Raw genomic sequence first — 18,151 nt, forward strand, 5'->3', positions numbered from 1 at the left:
TGGTGAAATATGAAGCATTCTAAGATACCAACAGATAAATGTTTGAAAAAGAATTGCATCACAGGATGGGAAGAGATTTTACCATATGTGGCTTGACTCCTGTGCTATGTGAGTTTGGGGATAGCTTCTGCTGGGTACAATAACAGATCTGCAGACAGTATTGAATGCCACCCAGGGAGGTGGAGGAGTCACCGTGTATGGAGGTTTTCAAGAAAAGGATAGATGTCACATTGAGTAATGTGGTTTAGTGGTATGGTGGTGATAGGTTGGACTAGACAGATGATCTCTGTGGTCCTTCCAATAACTCTTATGATAAGAAGTCTTTCTTTTGCAGTGTAGAAGTCATGCATAATAACGGCAAAATCATTTGTTTGCGTATGGTTATTATGTACTAGCAGATGGGAAGTGATTTTCCAACTTTTTTTTGGCCTTAAATCTGTCAGTGTTAACCCACTTAGTATCTTGGAAGATGGTGATGAAGGGAACAATGATCAGTTTCTTACTGGCTCAGTAATTGGTGGCAAAGTGTTGGATGTAAAATTGTTCCTTTCTGAACAGTAAGTAGAGCTCGATCTACACAGAGATTGTAGAGCTTCTTGAGAAATTAACTGGGGGATCCATCCAGAATTGTCTTAAAATAACTAATTTTGCTCTAGAGAAGGAAACTGGCTGTAAAAAAAACGTTCTGAGCCTTTATTTTTCTAATCCTTTGCAAGATTTATGGCCTAAAGTTTTTACAGTGTTCTTAAAAGTAGGAAGTGTTGTTTTTTGTTTTCTTTTTTTTGTTTGTTTCTTTAATCTGACGTGAAAAAGTTGTCAACATAGGCTTTGATGTAGCACAATTCTACCATGGTAATGAAGCTTTATTTGGAAAAGCCTCATCATTTTAACACTTGTGTTTAAGGATAGGTCAACTTTGAAAGATATTCATAAAGAGCTTGTTAGTAGTCTTTTTTGAAGTCCTGTTGATAATATTAGAGAAATGATCAGGTAAATGCATGCCTTCTTGGAACTGATATTTGAGTCTACGACCATAGAATCATGGAATCATTAGGTCTGGAAAAGACCACTAAGACCATCCATACAGTTTAACCATCAACCTGTCACCTCCATACCACATCCCTCAGTGCCACATCCACACACATCTTGAAAGCCTGTTAGTCATGTCCATTACTATAGGCAGAAAAAAGATTTCTCAGCATTAAAATTTGTAATGGCTGTTGGCTCACGTTTCGGCTTGCTCTTACTGGGAAAGCTTGGTTGCTCAGTTTTAGTTGAGCATGTGGTCGTCTTGGTCAAAATCGTGTGTTTGTGGGTTTGTTTTGAAATAGTACTTAGGCTTAATTGTTTTCAGCCTTAAATTGTGGAGTTTGGTAACCAGATATCAGATCATCTATGGCGTTCCTTTCAACAAAAATCAAATGCTAGTATTTGAAGTGGAAAGTGTAAAGAAAAGAACATGAGCTAGTAGATCAGTAGTGTGTCATATCAAAGAGGGGAGATTGTGGCAAAATTCTGGGTAAATGTTGGGTTCAAAGAGCATGTGATCCTAGAAAACTGAAGCAGAAGCAAAAGTAAATTGAGTGTAAGCTTCTGAAGAATGAAAAGGCCTCGTCTCCAGTGGCAATTTCCTGAGGTTCGAAGTGTTTCAACGAAGTATTGGTTCCTATCAGTAGGCTCAACAGCCTTAACTGGGTGTGTTCCTATCTCAGAACAGGTCATAGAATCTCCCAAGTTGGCAGAGACCCGTAGGGGTCATTGAGCCCGACTCGGTCTTTGCAGCCTGAACATGGGTGCAATATATACTGAAAATTCTGCAAGGCAGATTTGAGTGATGCTGTTTCTTTCTATGAACTGAGTCTCTCAAGCATCAAGTGCTTTGTGAACACTAGTACAAGTAGTGCTATGGCTAAGCAAAGGCTGGATGCCTGCTTGTCACACTGGGTGACCGTGGTGTTGCATCGCTTTCAGTGGTGACGTCCTGGAGAATATGTACCAAAGAGTGCTTTGTAAGGCTGAGAGTCATAATGTCTGCATTCTTCCTAGCCAAAGTACCTATCATCCTGCTGCTCTAGTATAAGTTGCTCTAATATAGCTCAGTTTTGCAGAGGGATGCTGTGTTGTGAGAGAGACCTTCGGCTGTGTGACAAACGTTTGTCCCACTGATGCAGAATAATGTAACCTGCCTGGTGCAAGTTCTTGTTACCACTTGTGGTTTTGGAAAGCACTGAATTACTGTGTCTTTACGTCTCATAAAGATATGCCTGGCTAGGAACAGAATTATACTTTTTTTTTCCCTTGATGTCAAAAGCAGTTGGTGTGTACTTGAAGTATTTTAAAAGAACCTCAACAAATGTTGAGAGAAAGATATGGCACGAAGTAATGTGATTTTTTTTTTTTTCTTTTTTTCCCCTTGAAACGTTTTAACTCAATTTGTCTCAGTTGACCCACATAAGTGTTTGGAAATGGTAACTTTCTAGTTAACTTTTGCAGAGGTCTATATTTATACCATACAATGTGAATTCATCATCGCTTTTTAAGAAGGCCTCCCTGAGTGTGTGTACGTAGGATTCGATAAATACCTACCCAGTGCTGAAGTTTAGGAGCTCCATGGCAATGTGGCATGTGTGCTCCACCTGTGGTGCTTTTACCCTCATTCATTCTTCCCTCAGGCCCATGGGATGAAGGCTTGGTGTAATCTTACTTAGGTAAGCAACTGGAAGAACAAGAATGGAGTTGAATTAATCGGAGCTATCATATTTGAGTACTCAGCAGAACTGTGTGTGGTATAGAAAATAAAGGCTGTCGTAGCCTCTTAGGGGATAAGAATGCTGTAATCTTCGAACACATTTTCATACCAAGTATTTGTATTACAGCATCCGCAGAGGAAATTCAAAACCTCTACTGTACGAAGGCATTAAATGGCAGATTCAAATTGTACAAAAAACATTTTCTGTGGTGTGCATGCTTGCGTGATAAGTGTGCTCCAGAGAATGGAGTGGCAGCAGTGAGGTGAGAGAGATCTGAATTAAGTGTGGGTGCAGCAAGATAGAGTGATGGTAATGAAGGAGTGGAACGAGAGCATCGCTTGAGCTTCAAATATTGAATAAATGAGGATTCTGAAACTTCAGTTTCTTTAAATGCAGTGCTGAGCTGAGCTGTCAGTGTTGTTAAAACACTATTCTGCACTAGAAAAATGTTTGCATTTCTTAAAAAGCAGTGTTTTCTTGTAATAGCATTGACTGGAAGTTCTTGTACTGTAGTCAGTTAAGTTCTGTGACATCACATGTATCTGTGCCCTTGTTTGTGGTGTTCTTAATGTTGTTTCTCCTTTCTTTGTCTGCAGTAATACACAAATATGCCTGCTTAGACCGACTTCATCAGTAGGTAGAAAGTAGAGGCAAAGAGTGAAATTTAACCTGGAGTTATTACCTTCTGCCCAGTTATTGATGATAGGGAGCTAAAGGAGCATGATATATGTAACTGTAAGGACCTTTGCTGTGGCTTAACACATAATTACAGATAAGGTTCTCTCAGTTGCACATCCAGGGTTTTGTTTTAGAATTGCACGTAAGATACTGCATGAAAATACAGTGAATCTGCAGATCCTTATTTTTGTTTTAGTGCAAATGGTTATTGAAAATGATTTTTCAGTGGCATTAATACTGCATTGCTCTGGCTGTTGAAATGTTAGTGCTCCTTATCCTTCAGACTTCGGTTTTGTTTCTAGGTTGCACGTCTTGAACAAATCCCTGATGGTGACAATGAGACAATGATTCCTGTACTGTCCTCAAAAAAAGCAAGTGAATTGCCAGTTGATGAAGTTGCAAGCATTCTGCAGGTGAGTAATTCTGCATCTCTTGAAGCTGTGCTGATTTTAGAAAACATTTGGCACTTCTTAAGGACAGATCTTGCCACTGAAAGCCTATGTGTTACCAAGCAGATTGATATTAATTACTGTCTGTTTCTAAAAGTGTGTTGATCTTTACATTGTTACTTGAAATGCTTTAATCTCCAATGTTTTTGAGGAAAATTGGTTATTGGATTGGGGGGGGAACTTGAGAATGTTTGGGCTTCTCAATACTTCGGAGATCGTGTTTTTGTTACAAAAGCTCTCCTAGAGATTTATTTATTTATTTATTTATTTATTTATTTTCTTCCTGTAAAACTGCCCTGTTTTTCATAGCTATCACTTCTGGTTCTTTATGAAATTCTCAATGCCCTTAATATAATCTGGCAGCTTCCATTTTAAGAGAAGGAATGGGGTTGAAAAAGCTGCCCATTGACAGATTTATGAACCACTGAATTTGGGTTAATTTTCTTGATAGATGATCTTTCTTCATCTTCTGTATGCTTGACTGCTTGAGGAGTACACCATAATAGCTATTGCCCACAGACAACCCAAGACTTTGAAGCTATTGCTGTCATTTGGCCGAGCAGCCAAATTCCTGACATAATTCTCAAGAGTCTGAGCTGTGCCTGCAGTTTGGATCGCTGATGAGTTTTCTGCAGGGAAGATCAGCAGTCATTTAGAGATGTACAACTGCAGATGCTGCTTTAGTTTGGTGAATTTTGTGTTGAATATTTTCTGTCAAATATTATTTTAAAACAGTAGTTAGCTTTTATCGGCATACAAACAGCAGCACCAGATTCGTCTTCCTGATGGCTAAACCTGATGGCCAAACTTTTATAATCTAAGGCGCATTATTTAAGTGTTGAGATTTATTTTGAAGTCTGTCTTTATAGTGTAATTGCTGACTGTGTTATTCTTTGTGTATTTTAATAGGCTAATCTTCAGAATGGCTTGAAAAACTGTGAAGTGTGTCACAGACGGGCCTTCCATGGATGGAATGAATTTGATATTAGTGAAGATGAACCTCTCTGGAAAAAATATATTTCCCAGGTTGAGATTTTTGTCTTTTCTGCTTTCTTATTTTAATATTTGGTCAGTAATTTTATGCTTTATTCTGTAGCTTTCATGTACGTGAATACATTCTGATAAAAGTGGGTAAAGTGAAGTTAGGTGAGAAACTGTCTTCCATAGCTTGCATCTGATTTACCTATTGAAAAAGCTTTTATTTGTGTGTAGAAATGAGTGTTTAGATTACATGGCTTGTTCATGAGTAAGTGTTTGCATCTTGCAGAAGGCTGCCAACTTCCTCCTTCGGTGGAGCCGTGCCCCTTTTGGCTGCCTGGGATACTGCAGGTGCTCGAGGCCGGCAGCCCCAACCCTGTGAATAAACTTTGGTTAGCTGTAACTTATTTATAGTAACTAGCTTAAAGGCTGGAGAAGTAGAAGTTCTTTGTAGGCAATGGCTTGAGCATGAATTGCACTGAAATCAGCACAAATGCATATGACTGGTAAATGCTTAAATGGAATATGAAGTGTGAATAACTAGATAGGCAAAGGTAATTTGAAAAGGCAAAAACATTGCCTATGAACTGGAGGTGTGGATGGAGTCAGCCTATTGATTTACTATAAATATGAGCCCGTCCAGCATCTCTGAATGGTGTGAAAGTGCCACTACTTCGCCAATATTTTGCTTCCCTTATCATGGCAAAGTTATTTAAAGCAGTTTCTCAAACAAGAGATTTCGAAGGAATTTACATTAAACACTTTGGTTGATGTTTCCTACAACTTGTCTAAGCAGCAATACATTTAAGTTCTAAAGGAGACCTTCAAGTAATAGATAATTAATTACGGGATTAGCGATAGGAGTGGGAGCATCTTTACATACTGGCTGTCCTCTGGCACTAATGCTTCATTTTTCCACCCATAGCTTCAATTAGATGCATCAGAATGCTTCTAAAGCATACTACCAAAGCCTGTTTTAGGTAGCATTTAAGATATGTATTTGCTTTGGATGTTCTTGTCATATGTGCTCTTGAATGTCCTCAGCTTCTACTGAAGATTCACTTCTTTTGTAAGAGTTCTCTTGTTTGACAGTGTTAGGAACGAGCTATCATGTAGACACAAGATCCTTTATTAATTTAACCTTAGAAATCTGAAGGAAGCATGTGATCTAAAATGAAAGTTTGTATCTTGGAAAGCAAGAAGTCATGAATTGGAAATTTGGAAATTGCCTTGGTAATAATACATTGCTGGGAATGGGATCTGCCTGTTGTTACCTCAAGAATGCTTTGAATACGTTTCAGGCTTTTTTGTACGTGTTTAAATGCAGTATAAACAAATAAGGAGATATTTTGACTTTGAAAATGTGGATCAAGAACTGTTTTTCTGCTGCCATTGAATATGGCCTGTTCAACGCCTTTGATATTGGAAACAACCAACCCTTGAATAAAATCTGAACTGTACAGAGTCGATTCTTTTTAGATGTGTTTTAAGGTGTAGATAAAATAGTCTTTCTGTAGGGAGTGTTGCTGAATTACTCTTCTGTTTTGTTTCAGTTTAAAAATCCCCTTATTATGCTTCTCCTGGCATCTGCGGTCATCAGTGTTTTAATGCATCAGTTTGATGATGCTGTCAGTATCACTGTGGTAAGGAGCTCGAATCTTATCTCCTGAAAAAATGCTTCAGAATGGGTGACCACTTTTACTTTGAACATCACATGAATGCTAATAAGGGGAAGGATTTGACTGTAATTAATTAAGGTGATTTATCTGTTTTTACTTTTGGAGGATACTGGCATCTTAATGCACATAGACACAAACTGTGAAATGTTGATGGGAGCCAAACTGTGGCAGGTAGCATGAACTGTAGAAGGTGATATTGCCTCCAAAAGAAGCATGTGTAACTCAGGTAGCAATATTCAATGGAAAGAGGGAAAATATTTTTGTGTGTATATATGTGTATATATATATATGTATATATAGTTATTTACTAGTATTCCATTGCTAAGGCAGAGAGAGTTGCTGGGTTTATCTTTGATCTAGTTAAGATTTCTAGAAGAGTCTTTCTCTTTCAAAATGGTCATATTTAGTTTTGTGGAATTACAAAGGGTGTACTTTTAAGATATGATTGTATCTTCAAAGGTACAGGCCAGCCAAAAAGAAAGGACTGTAACAACTCAATTTGAGTAACAAATTCAATTAGTATAACAAAGCTCAATTAGAAACTGTATTGAGGGAGGAGGTCATACATTAAACAAAATTGATCTTTCTCATTATCTAATAGACCTCATTCACTGACTCATTTTCACCCTGCATGCGTACAGGCCCCGTGATGTTTATGTTGAAGTGCTGTGACCAGAGCTGTGTGTGATATGGGGGAGGGCTTACTACTGATGCCTTTCTACTCTGCTTGGATTATTCCTATAGGGAAATTGTTTTGCCTCCTTGTTGGGATCTTGGCTGTTCAGGGTGTAATCAGTGTGTTGTCTTACTCCTTGGTAGTCTTGGGCAGAGTTGCCAAGTTTCTTCTACTTGTTTTCATAGTTGAGATATGTTATGGCTCCATACCAGTTCTTCAGTTCACTACTTTAATTCTAGTCTTCAGCTTATTCTTAGTGTGTTCTTGTTACTTGATTTAAACCCGATCTGATGCTTTATGACAATTAACATGGCAGTGAATGCTTCAGTCAGACGTTTTTTACTATTTGTGTTAGGGAACTCCCTCCACTGCTACCTCTTGCTCACCTTTTGGAAACACAGAACAGTTTACTTTCCAAGCACTGGAAGTTTTACTTCAAAATCACCATCTAGTTATCAGTGTTATTTTTAGTAAGATCAGCTTACCAAGGCACATGAATGCCACTGAATAGACATGAATAGACAATAGTGTTGCTTTTTTTTAGCAGGCCTGAAGGTTAGCCAGTCATTTTGAGCATGAGAGTCTGTTTCCAAACCATATTGCTAATGTGTAGTAATAACTATGGCTGGGCAGAAGCAAATATCACTTACTTTCATTGCCGTTTGGAATTCTCTTATCTACTTTTGTTTTCTTACAGGCAATACTGATTGTTGTTACAGTTGCCTTTGTTCAGGTAAGACATCTGTTGTACAAATGAGATTATTGCTTTTATGTATGCTCTTATATTTAATAAGTGTCTGTCCTGATGCAATGTGCAGCTGCACAGTGCTTGATTAAAGAGCTCTGTGCTTTCATCCGAGTCTTTTGCCTTCTCTGAAGTGCTTGATTTGTTCTACTTTAACATTTTATGCATCTATATGGGTAATGTAATCAGCAACAAAAGAATGTGTGTAAGGAAACATTCAGATTAAACAATGTTGAAGTACTTTAAAATATTAAATTTCATAGAAAATGTATTTTGAATGTATCACTCTGGCTGCAATTATGTATGGAATTTTATCCCCCAACTCTTTTAAATTGTTTCCTAAATAATAAAAAAAAGTTGGTTTCATTCTTTAAATACCCAGCTTTACTTAGTGTGTGCCTAAGGCAAAATAGCCTTCTGTTTGTGCTTTGTATCATTGTTTATTTTCTAATCTGTGAATTGAGTTAGAGGTGAGTTGTATTGCCTTAGTTCTCCAGGGGTTAAGAACGTGAACACAATATTTTTGGTACCCCTTTACTAAACTGTAGAACTTGATTGTGCATCTGATCCCTGAGTTTAGAAGCATTACCATTAAATATTACAAAGCCCTGAAAGTATTCAAGGAGAACGCAAAAGACCTCTTCTAGTCTTTCAAAAAATTGCATGTAGGCAAATCCTTCAATCTGTGAAGGATTAACATTTGGACCATATTTGCTTTTAAAAATCTATCTAACAAGGACCTGCTGGAGGGCATATCTTAACTAAGTCTTTGTAAAATTGTCCTAGTACAACTTTTAAAATGAGGTATGTTCACATCTGATGAAATGTCTATTTTGCCTCTGCAGGAGTACCGATCAGAAAAATCTCTTGAAGAGCTTAGTAAACTTGTGCCTCCAGAATGCCATTGGTATGGAATCATTACATCCTCTCTCTCAAATTAAGTCATGTTAAGTTGAACGTGAAAGGAGTAGAATAAAAATGCTCTACTTGAAACACCTTTCTAGCAAGCCATTATGATCTTAAAGAACATAATTTGCTTTGACTCGTTTTTAAAGATCGTTGTATGGTTCTAAACTAATACTCTGCATTTTTGTCCATTGGATGCTTCAGATGATGTTAAGTGATAGAAACCTTCTGAAGAAATGAACAGCGAAGTTGAAATTGTATTTTGCTGAAACTAGCGCACTGCAGTGCATGGTCAGCACTTTGATTTGCCCAGACAAAATGCCAGAGGAGATGTTGTTATGCGCTTTGACCTTGTATTTACACCTACAGTGTGCGAGAAGGTAGAGTGGAGCACACGCTTGCGAGAGACTTAGTCCCAGGTGACACAGTCTGCCTGTCTGTTGGAGACAGAGTCCCGGCCGATCTACGTTTGTTTGAGGTATGTAGTACTGCATTCATATTTAATAGCATATCTTTTTGTGAGACAGAGTAAGAGAAGATATGCGCTGAATACTGAGCTGCAGTAAGTATTTTTGTTTGGAATTCACAGCTAGTTGGATTGTGAAATAATTAAGCTCGCAAATGTCGTTGCGCATTGGTAGTATATATTCTTTTTGGTTGTAGAAAATAGGATTTTCTGACTTCATGTATGTAATCCATTCTTGAAAACTTTAGCATTCAGAAAAAGCATTCAACTAAGAAAGCCAAAGAGGTGTTTTCAGTCTGAATTATAAGATATTTTGGCAGCTGTTAGCTACTGATTTTTTGGTCTTTATTTGCATTGGTCTTTAGGATATAATTCTGGTGTTCACTACACACTGTGCTAGTTTCAGTGCTCTGTTTATAGCGCTAAAAGTGAAGGTGATGTGTTTGAACATACTTTGTGCTTTCTCTAAGAGATCTTTGGCTTGGGTGCTGCTCATAGAAAAGGGGATTAGCCCAAATCAAGATAGATGTGCACCAAACTACTAGAAAATGACAAAAACTTTTGGCCACGGTAACACAGATCAAGCCTGTACTGTTTACCCAACTTGGTAAGACCTTAATTTATGCTGTTATGTCTTTTTTTTTGCTCCATTCATTGTGCACAGTTTAATCAGTAAATGAGATTTCACCCGCCTTTAGCCTTGTGCCTATTTCCTGATCACTCCTATGCCTAACCTGTCTGCAGATGGAGAAAAAGCCTAGGCAGGTTACTCAGCAAAAATATAACATCCTGCCAGTCTCTCTTGTACGTGGCCTAGTTTCTTCTTTCCCTTCAGTTGTAGAGCTCCTCTTCATTGCTGAAAAAAGATGAATAGTCAGTAGAATGTGAGCATTACTTTATTTTAGAGCCTAGATCAGTTTCAAGTCCTTGATACAAGGAAGTACAAATAGTATATATAATCATAAAATAAAATACTTTGGCATTTCTGATGAATGTGACCTAGCAAATCACTTGCTTACCATTTAAGACCCCTTTCTGAATATTTAGTGGCTGGAGTTGGGCAGAAAGCAATCCAAATAAGGATTAACTGGAAGATGTATTATTATATATATATATATATATATATATATATATGTATATTTTTTTTTTTTGTATAAGGAAGTACTGTCATGTGCACCTATTTTTATAAAATTGTAAAAAACATCTTCACAATCTTACTGTAATGGTAAGTTCTGCTTTATACATTTCTTATTTAAGGACCTGCAAGCCAGAAGTTGTTACATGAAAATAAGGTATTTGGACAAAGAAAGTAAGAATGTAGTTTTACTGTTTAGTGTACTAGAGTTATTGCAGGATTACTGTTTTACTGTGTTAATGCCATGTTAAGTTCTTCCACAAAAATATCCTAGAGAAATTGCCTCACAGATGTAAGTGCTTGGATGAAACCTAACGTTTTCATTGTCCTTGTGTTGGAAGCTGGTATCACATCAGTAAAGTAAACAATGGCAAGTAAAACTGTAAAGGTACAGGAATGAAGTCTTCAAAATAATGACTCATAACCTGAGCTGAATTTAATGACTGTAGAACAAATTGTGGTGTCTTCCATGGGTCGATGATTGAGACTTTTTACATTTTCTTTTGCTAAAGCTTTTTTCCTTTTCCTTTTTTTCCTTTTTTCCCCCAAATATGGTGATGAATGAAATTAGGTATTCCTTAATGTTGCCTGTTTCGGAAGAATCATCTTGTCTCAGAAGGCATTGCTAGGGGATGGGTGACTAAAGGGAAGTTGTCTTTTCAGATAGAGAATGCGATCACTGCAGCATGATCTCATGGATACTGTCCTAGAAATTTGTAGAAGTGCTATTTAGGTGCTGTTTATTTCACAAAGAAAATCTAATCTTGTGGGGCTATCTTATTTTTCAAAATGGTGTTTGAAGACCACTTGTGGCCTAAGTTTTCTGCAGACTAATGAGACATCCATCAAGTTTTCTAACAAGAGCTAATGTGACTGCAACATCTTTGGCTTTGAACAAAATTAAATTTGGTGGAGATGACAAATAATTCTGAGCTCATGGATAAATCTGAATGGTAGCAGTGTGCTAACTTCATCTTGTTTAATCTTGCAGCCTGAGGAATACAGTGCAAATAAAGCATTACTATAGACTAATTACTAATTAGACTGCTTCTAATTGTTCTTTATGACTTTGATTGAAATATTCACTGCAGTTTTGGACAAGTGCCACTTTCCTTTATCAATTCAGCATCCATCTTTTAAAGAAAGGGTACCGTCCTTGTAACTACTTGAGAGAATAGGAGGGATTAGGGGGATTTGACTCTTCATAAAGTGCTTCAATAAAAGTACAATTCTCTTCTTTACATTGACCAAATTATTTTGGCTCTAGCAGCATTTTGTTGTCCAGCTAGAACTGGAGAGCTTCCAAGTTAACTCCAAATAAAGCCCCTTCCCCTCAGAAAAAAGCAAACCAAAAATTCTCTTTAAGCTCAGAATGATGTGTTACGTGTGGTGGTACCAAGTGTGTTGTGACTGATTCTTGTTTACTCTTTGCAAGGAATATCCTTTCAAAGAGGTTTGGTAACTTAATTTTATCAAGCACTGCTTTTCTCAAGAAGATTGTATTAAAATCTAGTCACAAATAAGAGTTCTATACTTCTTAACACAAAATTATGTTACTTGGAATGTGTCAATAGAATTCTATGATTCAAGCTTTGGCTCTATTCAATACTCTTTAAAATCAGTAGATGATTTTAGAATTGATGTCAACTGGGAAAGAGCATTTAAATTGTTATTTTTATAAGGTATTTTTCATTTTATATTCTGTGTATAGAAAACTTGTTTTGTTCCTATCAGACAGCTGTGCAGTTTTAATGGAATAACTCCTTTTTTTCTTTTCCTTCTCTAACTGCTCACACTTGCTGCCAAAATTCCAACAAAAGTAGGAAACCTGAAGGAAGGACATTTTTAACATTTCTGCAGTTTATTGTGACTCTTGCCTGAGTAGCATTTTCCCTGTAGGGACTTTGTGGACAAAAAAAAAAACCCCTTTATAAGGTATATTTTTTGTTGTTGTGTTCCTAATTGGCCACGCTAAGAGGAACTGGACAGAGGAAGAATTGAGAGGGATATAATATGTCTAGGCATTTGCACTCCCAGTTAATTATTTTGTTTGCCAACGGAATGCATCTGTTACAAGCTCTTGACTGTGTTATAGAAAAAATCCAGAACATAAAATGAGAAGTAAACTTTCACTTTGCAAAGTGAGAGCATCACTGCAACTTTCTGTAGAAATGCTTGTTGCTTTGCTGGCTTTTGTTGGCTGTAAAACAGAGTGGATATTGACATATCATTTTTTTTCCATGTGAATAAATCGGATATATTTTTAATGGTCAGAGTTGGGAAGTTTTTGTTGCCATTTCTAGCTACTTACAAAAGTTGATTGCCATGGCTCTTAGCAGTCTGTATATTTTGTTTCCAAAGGCTGTGGACCTTTCTATCGATGAATCCAGCCTCACAGGTGAGACGGCTCCCTGCGCTAAATCTACAGCTCCTCAGCCAGCAGCTACCAATGGAGACCTCACTTCAAGGAGCAACATTGCTTTCATGGGAACATTGGTCAGATGTGGAAAAGCAAAGGTAAAATTGTGAGTGATAGGGAAGAATAGTTTCCAGGTTCTAATGTTGAATTTGAATAACCCCGGTTCTTATTTTTAGTGCTCACTTATACCAGTTGATAACAGTTCTTTACTGGCTGCATGTATTTTCATTTTTCTAAAACAACAGGAATGAAATGGAATAGAAATAGAAATGTTTACTGGAAATATGGGTGACTTTACTGTAACGTAGTGCAGTAGTGCAGAGCTGTTCTCAGTGGCACTTTTTTAGACACTGAAAGTAAACCTATAATTAAGAGTATTCAAACTGGGAGGAAGCAGATGTGAAACTGTTCTATCTAGAATGTGGTATTCCCAAACTTTCAGAACTGCATTGGTGTGTTAGAGTGTGAAGAACTGTGGTTGTGGTTGGTGTTAGCGGAGTGTTGCACTGTTTGGTAACTATCTGTAGCAAAACCTTAATAGTTCAGCAGTACACAGAATAGCACTTTGTTTCTGAGAGTTGAAATGTATATATATATTTTTTTTTTTTTAAGAAAAATTCTTCTCATTTGTATCAGTAGTTAAACTTACAAACACAGTCAACAAAATCATAGCAGACTAAATGGCTTTTGCCCAGTGTTTGAGTCAAAGCTATTAAGAACAATCACCAATGTTAAAAATGAAACTTTAGATCTGAATTGACTTTTTCATTTATTTGGGTTTTTTAGGGCATTGTTATTGGAACAGGAGAAAACTCTGAATTTGGGGAGGTTTTCAAAATGATGCAAGCAGAAGAGGTAAGAGTGAATATCTAGAAACATGGGCATGTTTCTTTTGGGATTTATTTTATAGGAACTTTGTTGGATTTAATTACAGTGCTTTTCATGTTTTTCTTCTCTCTAGTTAAAACAAATCTTAGCTCTCGAACATGAAAGCAATAATTGAATTCAGTGTAATATATTATCCCTAAGTGACCTAAATATGTTATCTTTGAAAATAATATTCGAAAGCTTTTCAAGAATGGAACAACTTTTACTGCATTTAGCACAAGTGTGCTTTTCAAGTGGAACTGAGTTTGTACAGAAGGGATTTGTACGGCATATTTGTGCACAGGACGATGTTTCCCCTCAAAGTTTGCACCGTGCACTTTAGAGTTGTGTGTGTTGTCTGCTGCTTCATGATCTCTAGCTTATCCTCCTGAAGTTATGAAGCTCACTTTGACTTCAGTATACCAAATTCCTGTAGTAACTTTCTTTATTGCAGCACTGATCCACTCAGAAGTCAGTCTCTTGAGTGCTTTGTGTTCCTGTGGCCTTCTAACCTCTTCTCTGGCTGCCTGACCAACACAGGGTCGGAAGGTGACAGTCTGTCTCCAGCTGTCAGAGCACAATCAGACATAGTATAGGCAGCATTTTCTCCTGAATTACATTTCTGAAATGTGTCAAAACAGAGCTGCTGAGGCTATTAGGTGGGCTGTTAGATGTGTCAGCCGGGAGTGCACCACTGACCTCGTGTAGTTAGCTGCAGTGCCTTGCTATGCCTTTCAAGGGAATACTGCTGTCCAGTCACCCAAAGTGGAATCCACTTCATTACACATGCAAGGAAAATATGATCCATTGCATAGGTTTTAGTTTGTATTGTAACATTTGCAATTATTAATGGAAAAAAAAAGTATGTGAGCATTCTGCACCATCAACATTCTGGAATATCAGAGTACTTTGCGGTTATTTTTGATGTTTATTTCATAATAATCTTACTTTAAAAGCAAATTTTGATGGTAAGAGTGAATTAAACTCTTAAGTCAGCTTCCCAAATAGTGTGGGCACTGTTTTGCCTTGACTTGTGCAGCAGAAACTTTTAAATTAACCTGTTTCCTTCCTATTGCCATACTTTCCATACTGTAATCCAGCATATATTAGTATTTAAAAAAAAAAAGAGCAACAAAGAAAACCACAAAACAAACTAAATGGCATCCAGTGTAAAAATCTTTCATGAATACATATTGATATATAATGTGTTTTTTGTTTTTGTTGGTATCCTGTTTACTGTATTTTTGGCACTGAATACTCCTGTAGTTCCCTATTTGTCTATTTTTGCAGCTAGTTAGCAAATTGAGGTAGAATTGGTCTTTCAGGGCTTTAATGTTTCTGCCTCCAAAAGTCTGTTTTGTTCTTGTTATCAAGGGCATTTATGTCTGGAAGAAATGTGGTTGATTTTGGTTAACCTTGCTTTTTTTGCAAAGTCTTTGATAGGAATTTTTATATTAGATTAGCTGTAAACATCACACAACTCCTAAAGGATATTTCTGAATTTTACTTAGTTTCCTTGATGTGTTCTTCAAATGTATTGAATTTTACATGATGAGGGAGCAAAGTAGCCTGTCTTTTCAGTGAATGTGTGGAAAAATGCTGTATAGCTGCATCTTAGTCAAGTAGTTTCCAAGACAAAGTCTTGAAATTTGCACACCTGAGGAAATATTTGATATAGATTATACTTGTTAACTTGTTCTTGTTAACTGTTGGATGTTTGTTGTTCACCAAGGCTCCAAAGACACCATTACAGAAGAGCATGGATCTCTTAGGAAAACAGCTTTCTTTGTATTCCTTTGGTATAATAGGTAAGAAAATCTATGCAAACACCTACTTTACTTTGTGACTGACCTAAGGGCCTGAGGGACTTGATCATTTTTGTATTCTCCACTTTTTAATGAGTTCATGCAAGTAATTGTCTGAAGCTTAATAATGTAAGTTTCATCATAAGGGTGTTTCCTTGCTTCTTCACACAAATACGGTTTTCTATCTTCTAAATGCAGCATCTTTCAAACTGCAGCATGTCTTATATTCTAATTCAAGGTGTGCAGAAGTGAGCACCTCACTGCAGGTATGGTTGGGCTACTTGACTGGCAAAAACATTCTTCATCTTTGTCATAATAATGGAGTCATGTTCAACACTGAAGGAAATAACAGATTTTTTTTTTAAGAGTTCTTTTTCCTGTTAGGCTACAGTACATGATGGCTTTGTATTTATTATGACAGCTATTTTCTTTATAGGAGTTATTATGCTGGTTGGCTGGTTGCAAGGAAAACATATCCTTGATATGTTCACAATTGGCGTGAGGTAAGATTTTTGTCTTTAAACAGTGTAGGTCATGCATTACAGGAAGTGTAATATTATAATGTACGTCCACACAGATTCTGTTTTTAAGTTTAGATAAGTAATAGACTTTGTGCTGCAGAAAAGGAAGCCAATAATTTTTAGTGATATGGTAACTATTGGTCCATCTCCTCATATTCCTGTACGTGTGCGGTGATTTCTGAGTGTTATTGGACAGAAATTCAAATTGTTACTGAGTAAGCTTGTAAGTAATGAAGTGAATGCCAGCCTTGTGTCATGTACTTCTTCAGTTAATTTTTAGCACGTTATGGAAGCTTCATCCTAGGATACTGTTTGCTGAGAATTAACACAGTTTATATGCTCTAATTCTCTACTCTCAGAAAAGTTGCTGAGTTGCTAATTATCTGGATGGTGCACAAGGCAAAAGAGTTTAAATAACAGAAAGCATTTATTTAAATAACAGGATCTACGGGACATTTAAGTGTTTGGGCTTTTTTTGTTGTTTTAAATAAAAAGGGTCAATGAAAACTGCAACTTCAAGCACTGTGTGAAATATTGCAATCTCATTTACACTACTGTCAATTATTTTCAATTTTTTTAACAAAATTCTGTGCTATTCCAACACTTGTCATGCTGCCATAGTTCAATCTGCAAGTGGTAGCTGTGGATCACTGGGCATTAGAAGTGAGGGCATTAGAAGTGATCTTTTTCCAGTTCTCTCCAGTGCTGACCACACTGACTCTTCACATCCTGGCCTGCTTTTCAGAAAATGAGTTTTCTATATCCAAAACAGATGTACAATTTTTTTTTCCCCCCAGCTACGTTTACTTGAGTTGAAGTGTCTAAGCCATTGCATGTTGTTACTGTCTTCAAAGTGTGCCTTAATGAGTGGTATATGGTTAGAATCAAATGACAGCTGGTTCCTTTTGCTTTTAGCTTCCACTAACAGATAGCTATAGAAGCACTGTTCTCAGCTGTGAATACATCTGTGCCATGTGTTTATCTATGAGGTTCTAAGACAAGATATTTGTGTATTTGTTTTTGTTTCAGTTTGGCTGTAGCTGCAATTCCTGAAGGGCTCCCAATTGTTGTAACCGTGACGCTGGCCCTTGGTGTGATGAGAATGGTGAAGAAACGGGCTATTGTAAAGAAATTGCCTATTGTTGAAACTTTAGGTATGACAGGACTAGCTCTGAGATGGTATTTTGACATAAATCATAGGAGATCAACTAGAATGTTAACGGCCAATGGTAAAAATAAAGCAAGTATTCTTATTTGCTGGCAGTATGATGGTATCATTTCTAAACTTAATGCCTTTTACATGAGTTGTGTGCCCTATAACCACTGTGTTTTAATTGCAGCTGTCAGCCCGTTGATTAATTGCGTGTCAAACTAATGACATTCAGTACTCAAATCTGCATGTGTAGTTAGATGTATGGAGAACTCTTGATTTGTGATAGAACAGTGGAAATATTTCAGTGAAGTATTTTTAGTTTGCTCAAAAACGTTCCTGTCAAATAACAGACTTGGGAAATGATTGTTAAACCAACTTCTTGGCGTGAGTTTGGGAACGTTATTTTCAGCTGGAAGCAAATCCAAGTTTAAATATTAGAAAAATGTTATAATAATGCACCTTAAGGTTGTTACAGTGTTTGTGCTAAAACTTAAGCTTTTGTCTTTTAAAATGACTTCAGAAACATTTTGTGTCCTGGGTCCAGGAATGCCAAAACACTGCAATGCTCTTTCAAAGTACTTTTCCTGAGTTAAAACAGCATGTACGTATTTCCATATTTCTGTAATCATTTTCAGTCTCATTAAAAATTGCTGCTATAGTAGCAAGTCACACCTTACCTGGGAAAGAATGCTGCTAGGAGTGTCAATTGAGATTTTGGTAATAGTTTGAGATGCACTGGAGGAAAATTAAGGAGGTAATGAATGGAAGCACTTGAGGCAACTTGCAAATGTGGGATTTTGATTACCTTTTTTGATTTATCAGGCAAATCTGTAAGGAACCTTGTACAGATATTCATAAGCAGTTGAAAATTGCCTGTCATTGTTGAATCACATCTTTTTTTTTTTCTTCATAGAAACAGCTGCA

General features: G+C 36.9%; 1 protein-coding gene across 3 annotated transcripts in view; it reads left to right on the forward strand.

The window, feature by feature from the left end:
- Nucleotides 1-18,151, forward strand: part of ATP2C1 (ATPase secretory pathway Ca2+ transporting 1) — a 68,426-nt gene that overhangs the window by 35,175 nt on the left and 15,100 nt on the right. For all 3 annotated transcript variants that reach the window (XM_048951994.1, XM_048951997.1, XM_048951995.1), the window contains 11 exons: nucleotides 3,731-3,841; nucleotides 4,787-4,903; nucleotides 6,409-6,498; nucleotides 7,908-7,943; nucleotides 8,801-8,862; nucleotides 9,231-9,339; nucleotides 12,824-12,979; nucleotides 13,668-13,736; nucleotides 15,481-15,556; nucleotides 15,990-16,056; nucleotides 17,104-17,228. In XM_048951994.1, coding sequence (XP_048807951.1) covers nucleotides 3,731-3,841; nucleotides 4,787-4,903; nucleotides 6,409-6,498; nucleotides 7,908-7,943; nucleotides 8,801-8,862; nucleotides 9,231-9,339; nucleotides 12,824-12,979; nucleotides 13,668-13,736; nucleotides 15,481-15,556; nucleotides 15,990-16,056; nucleotides 17,104-17,228 — 1,018 coding nt within the window. The remainder of the gene's footprint in view (nucleotides 1-3,730; nucleotides 3,842-4,786; nucleotides 4,904-6,408; nucleotides 6,499-7,907; nucleotides 7,944-8,800; nucleotides 8,863-9,230; nucleotides 9,340-12,823; nucleotides 12,980-13,667; nucleotides 13,737-15,480; nucleotides 15,557-15,989; nucleotides 16,057-17,103; nucleotides 17,229-18,151) is intronic.

Source organism: Lagopus muta, chromosome 7, assembly GCF_023343835.1.
Source record: "Lagopus muta isolate bLagMut1 chromosome 7, bLagMut1 primary, whole genome shotgun sequence".
In the NCBI taxonomy this organism is placed as follows: Eukaryota; Metazoa; Chordata; class Aves; order Galliformes; family Phasianidae; genus Lagopus; species Lagopus muta.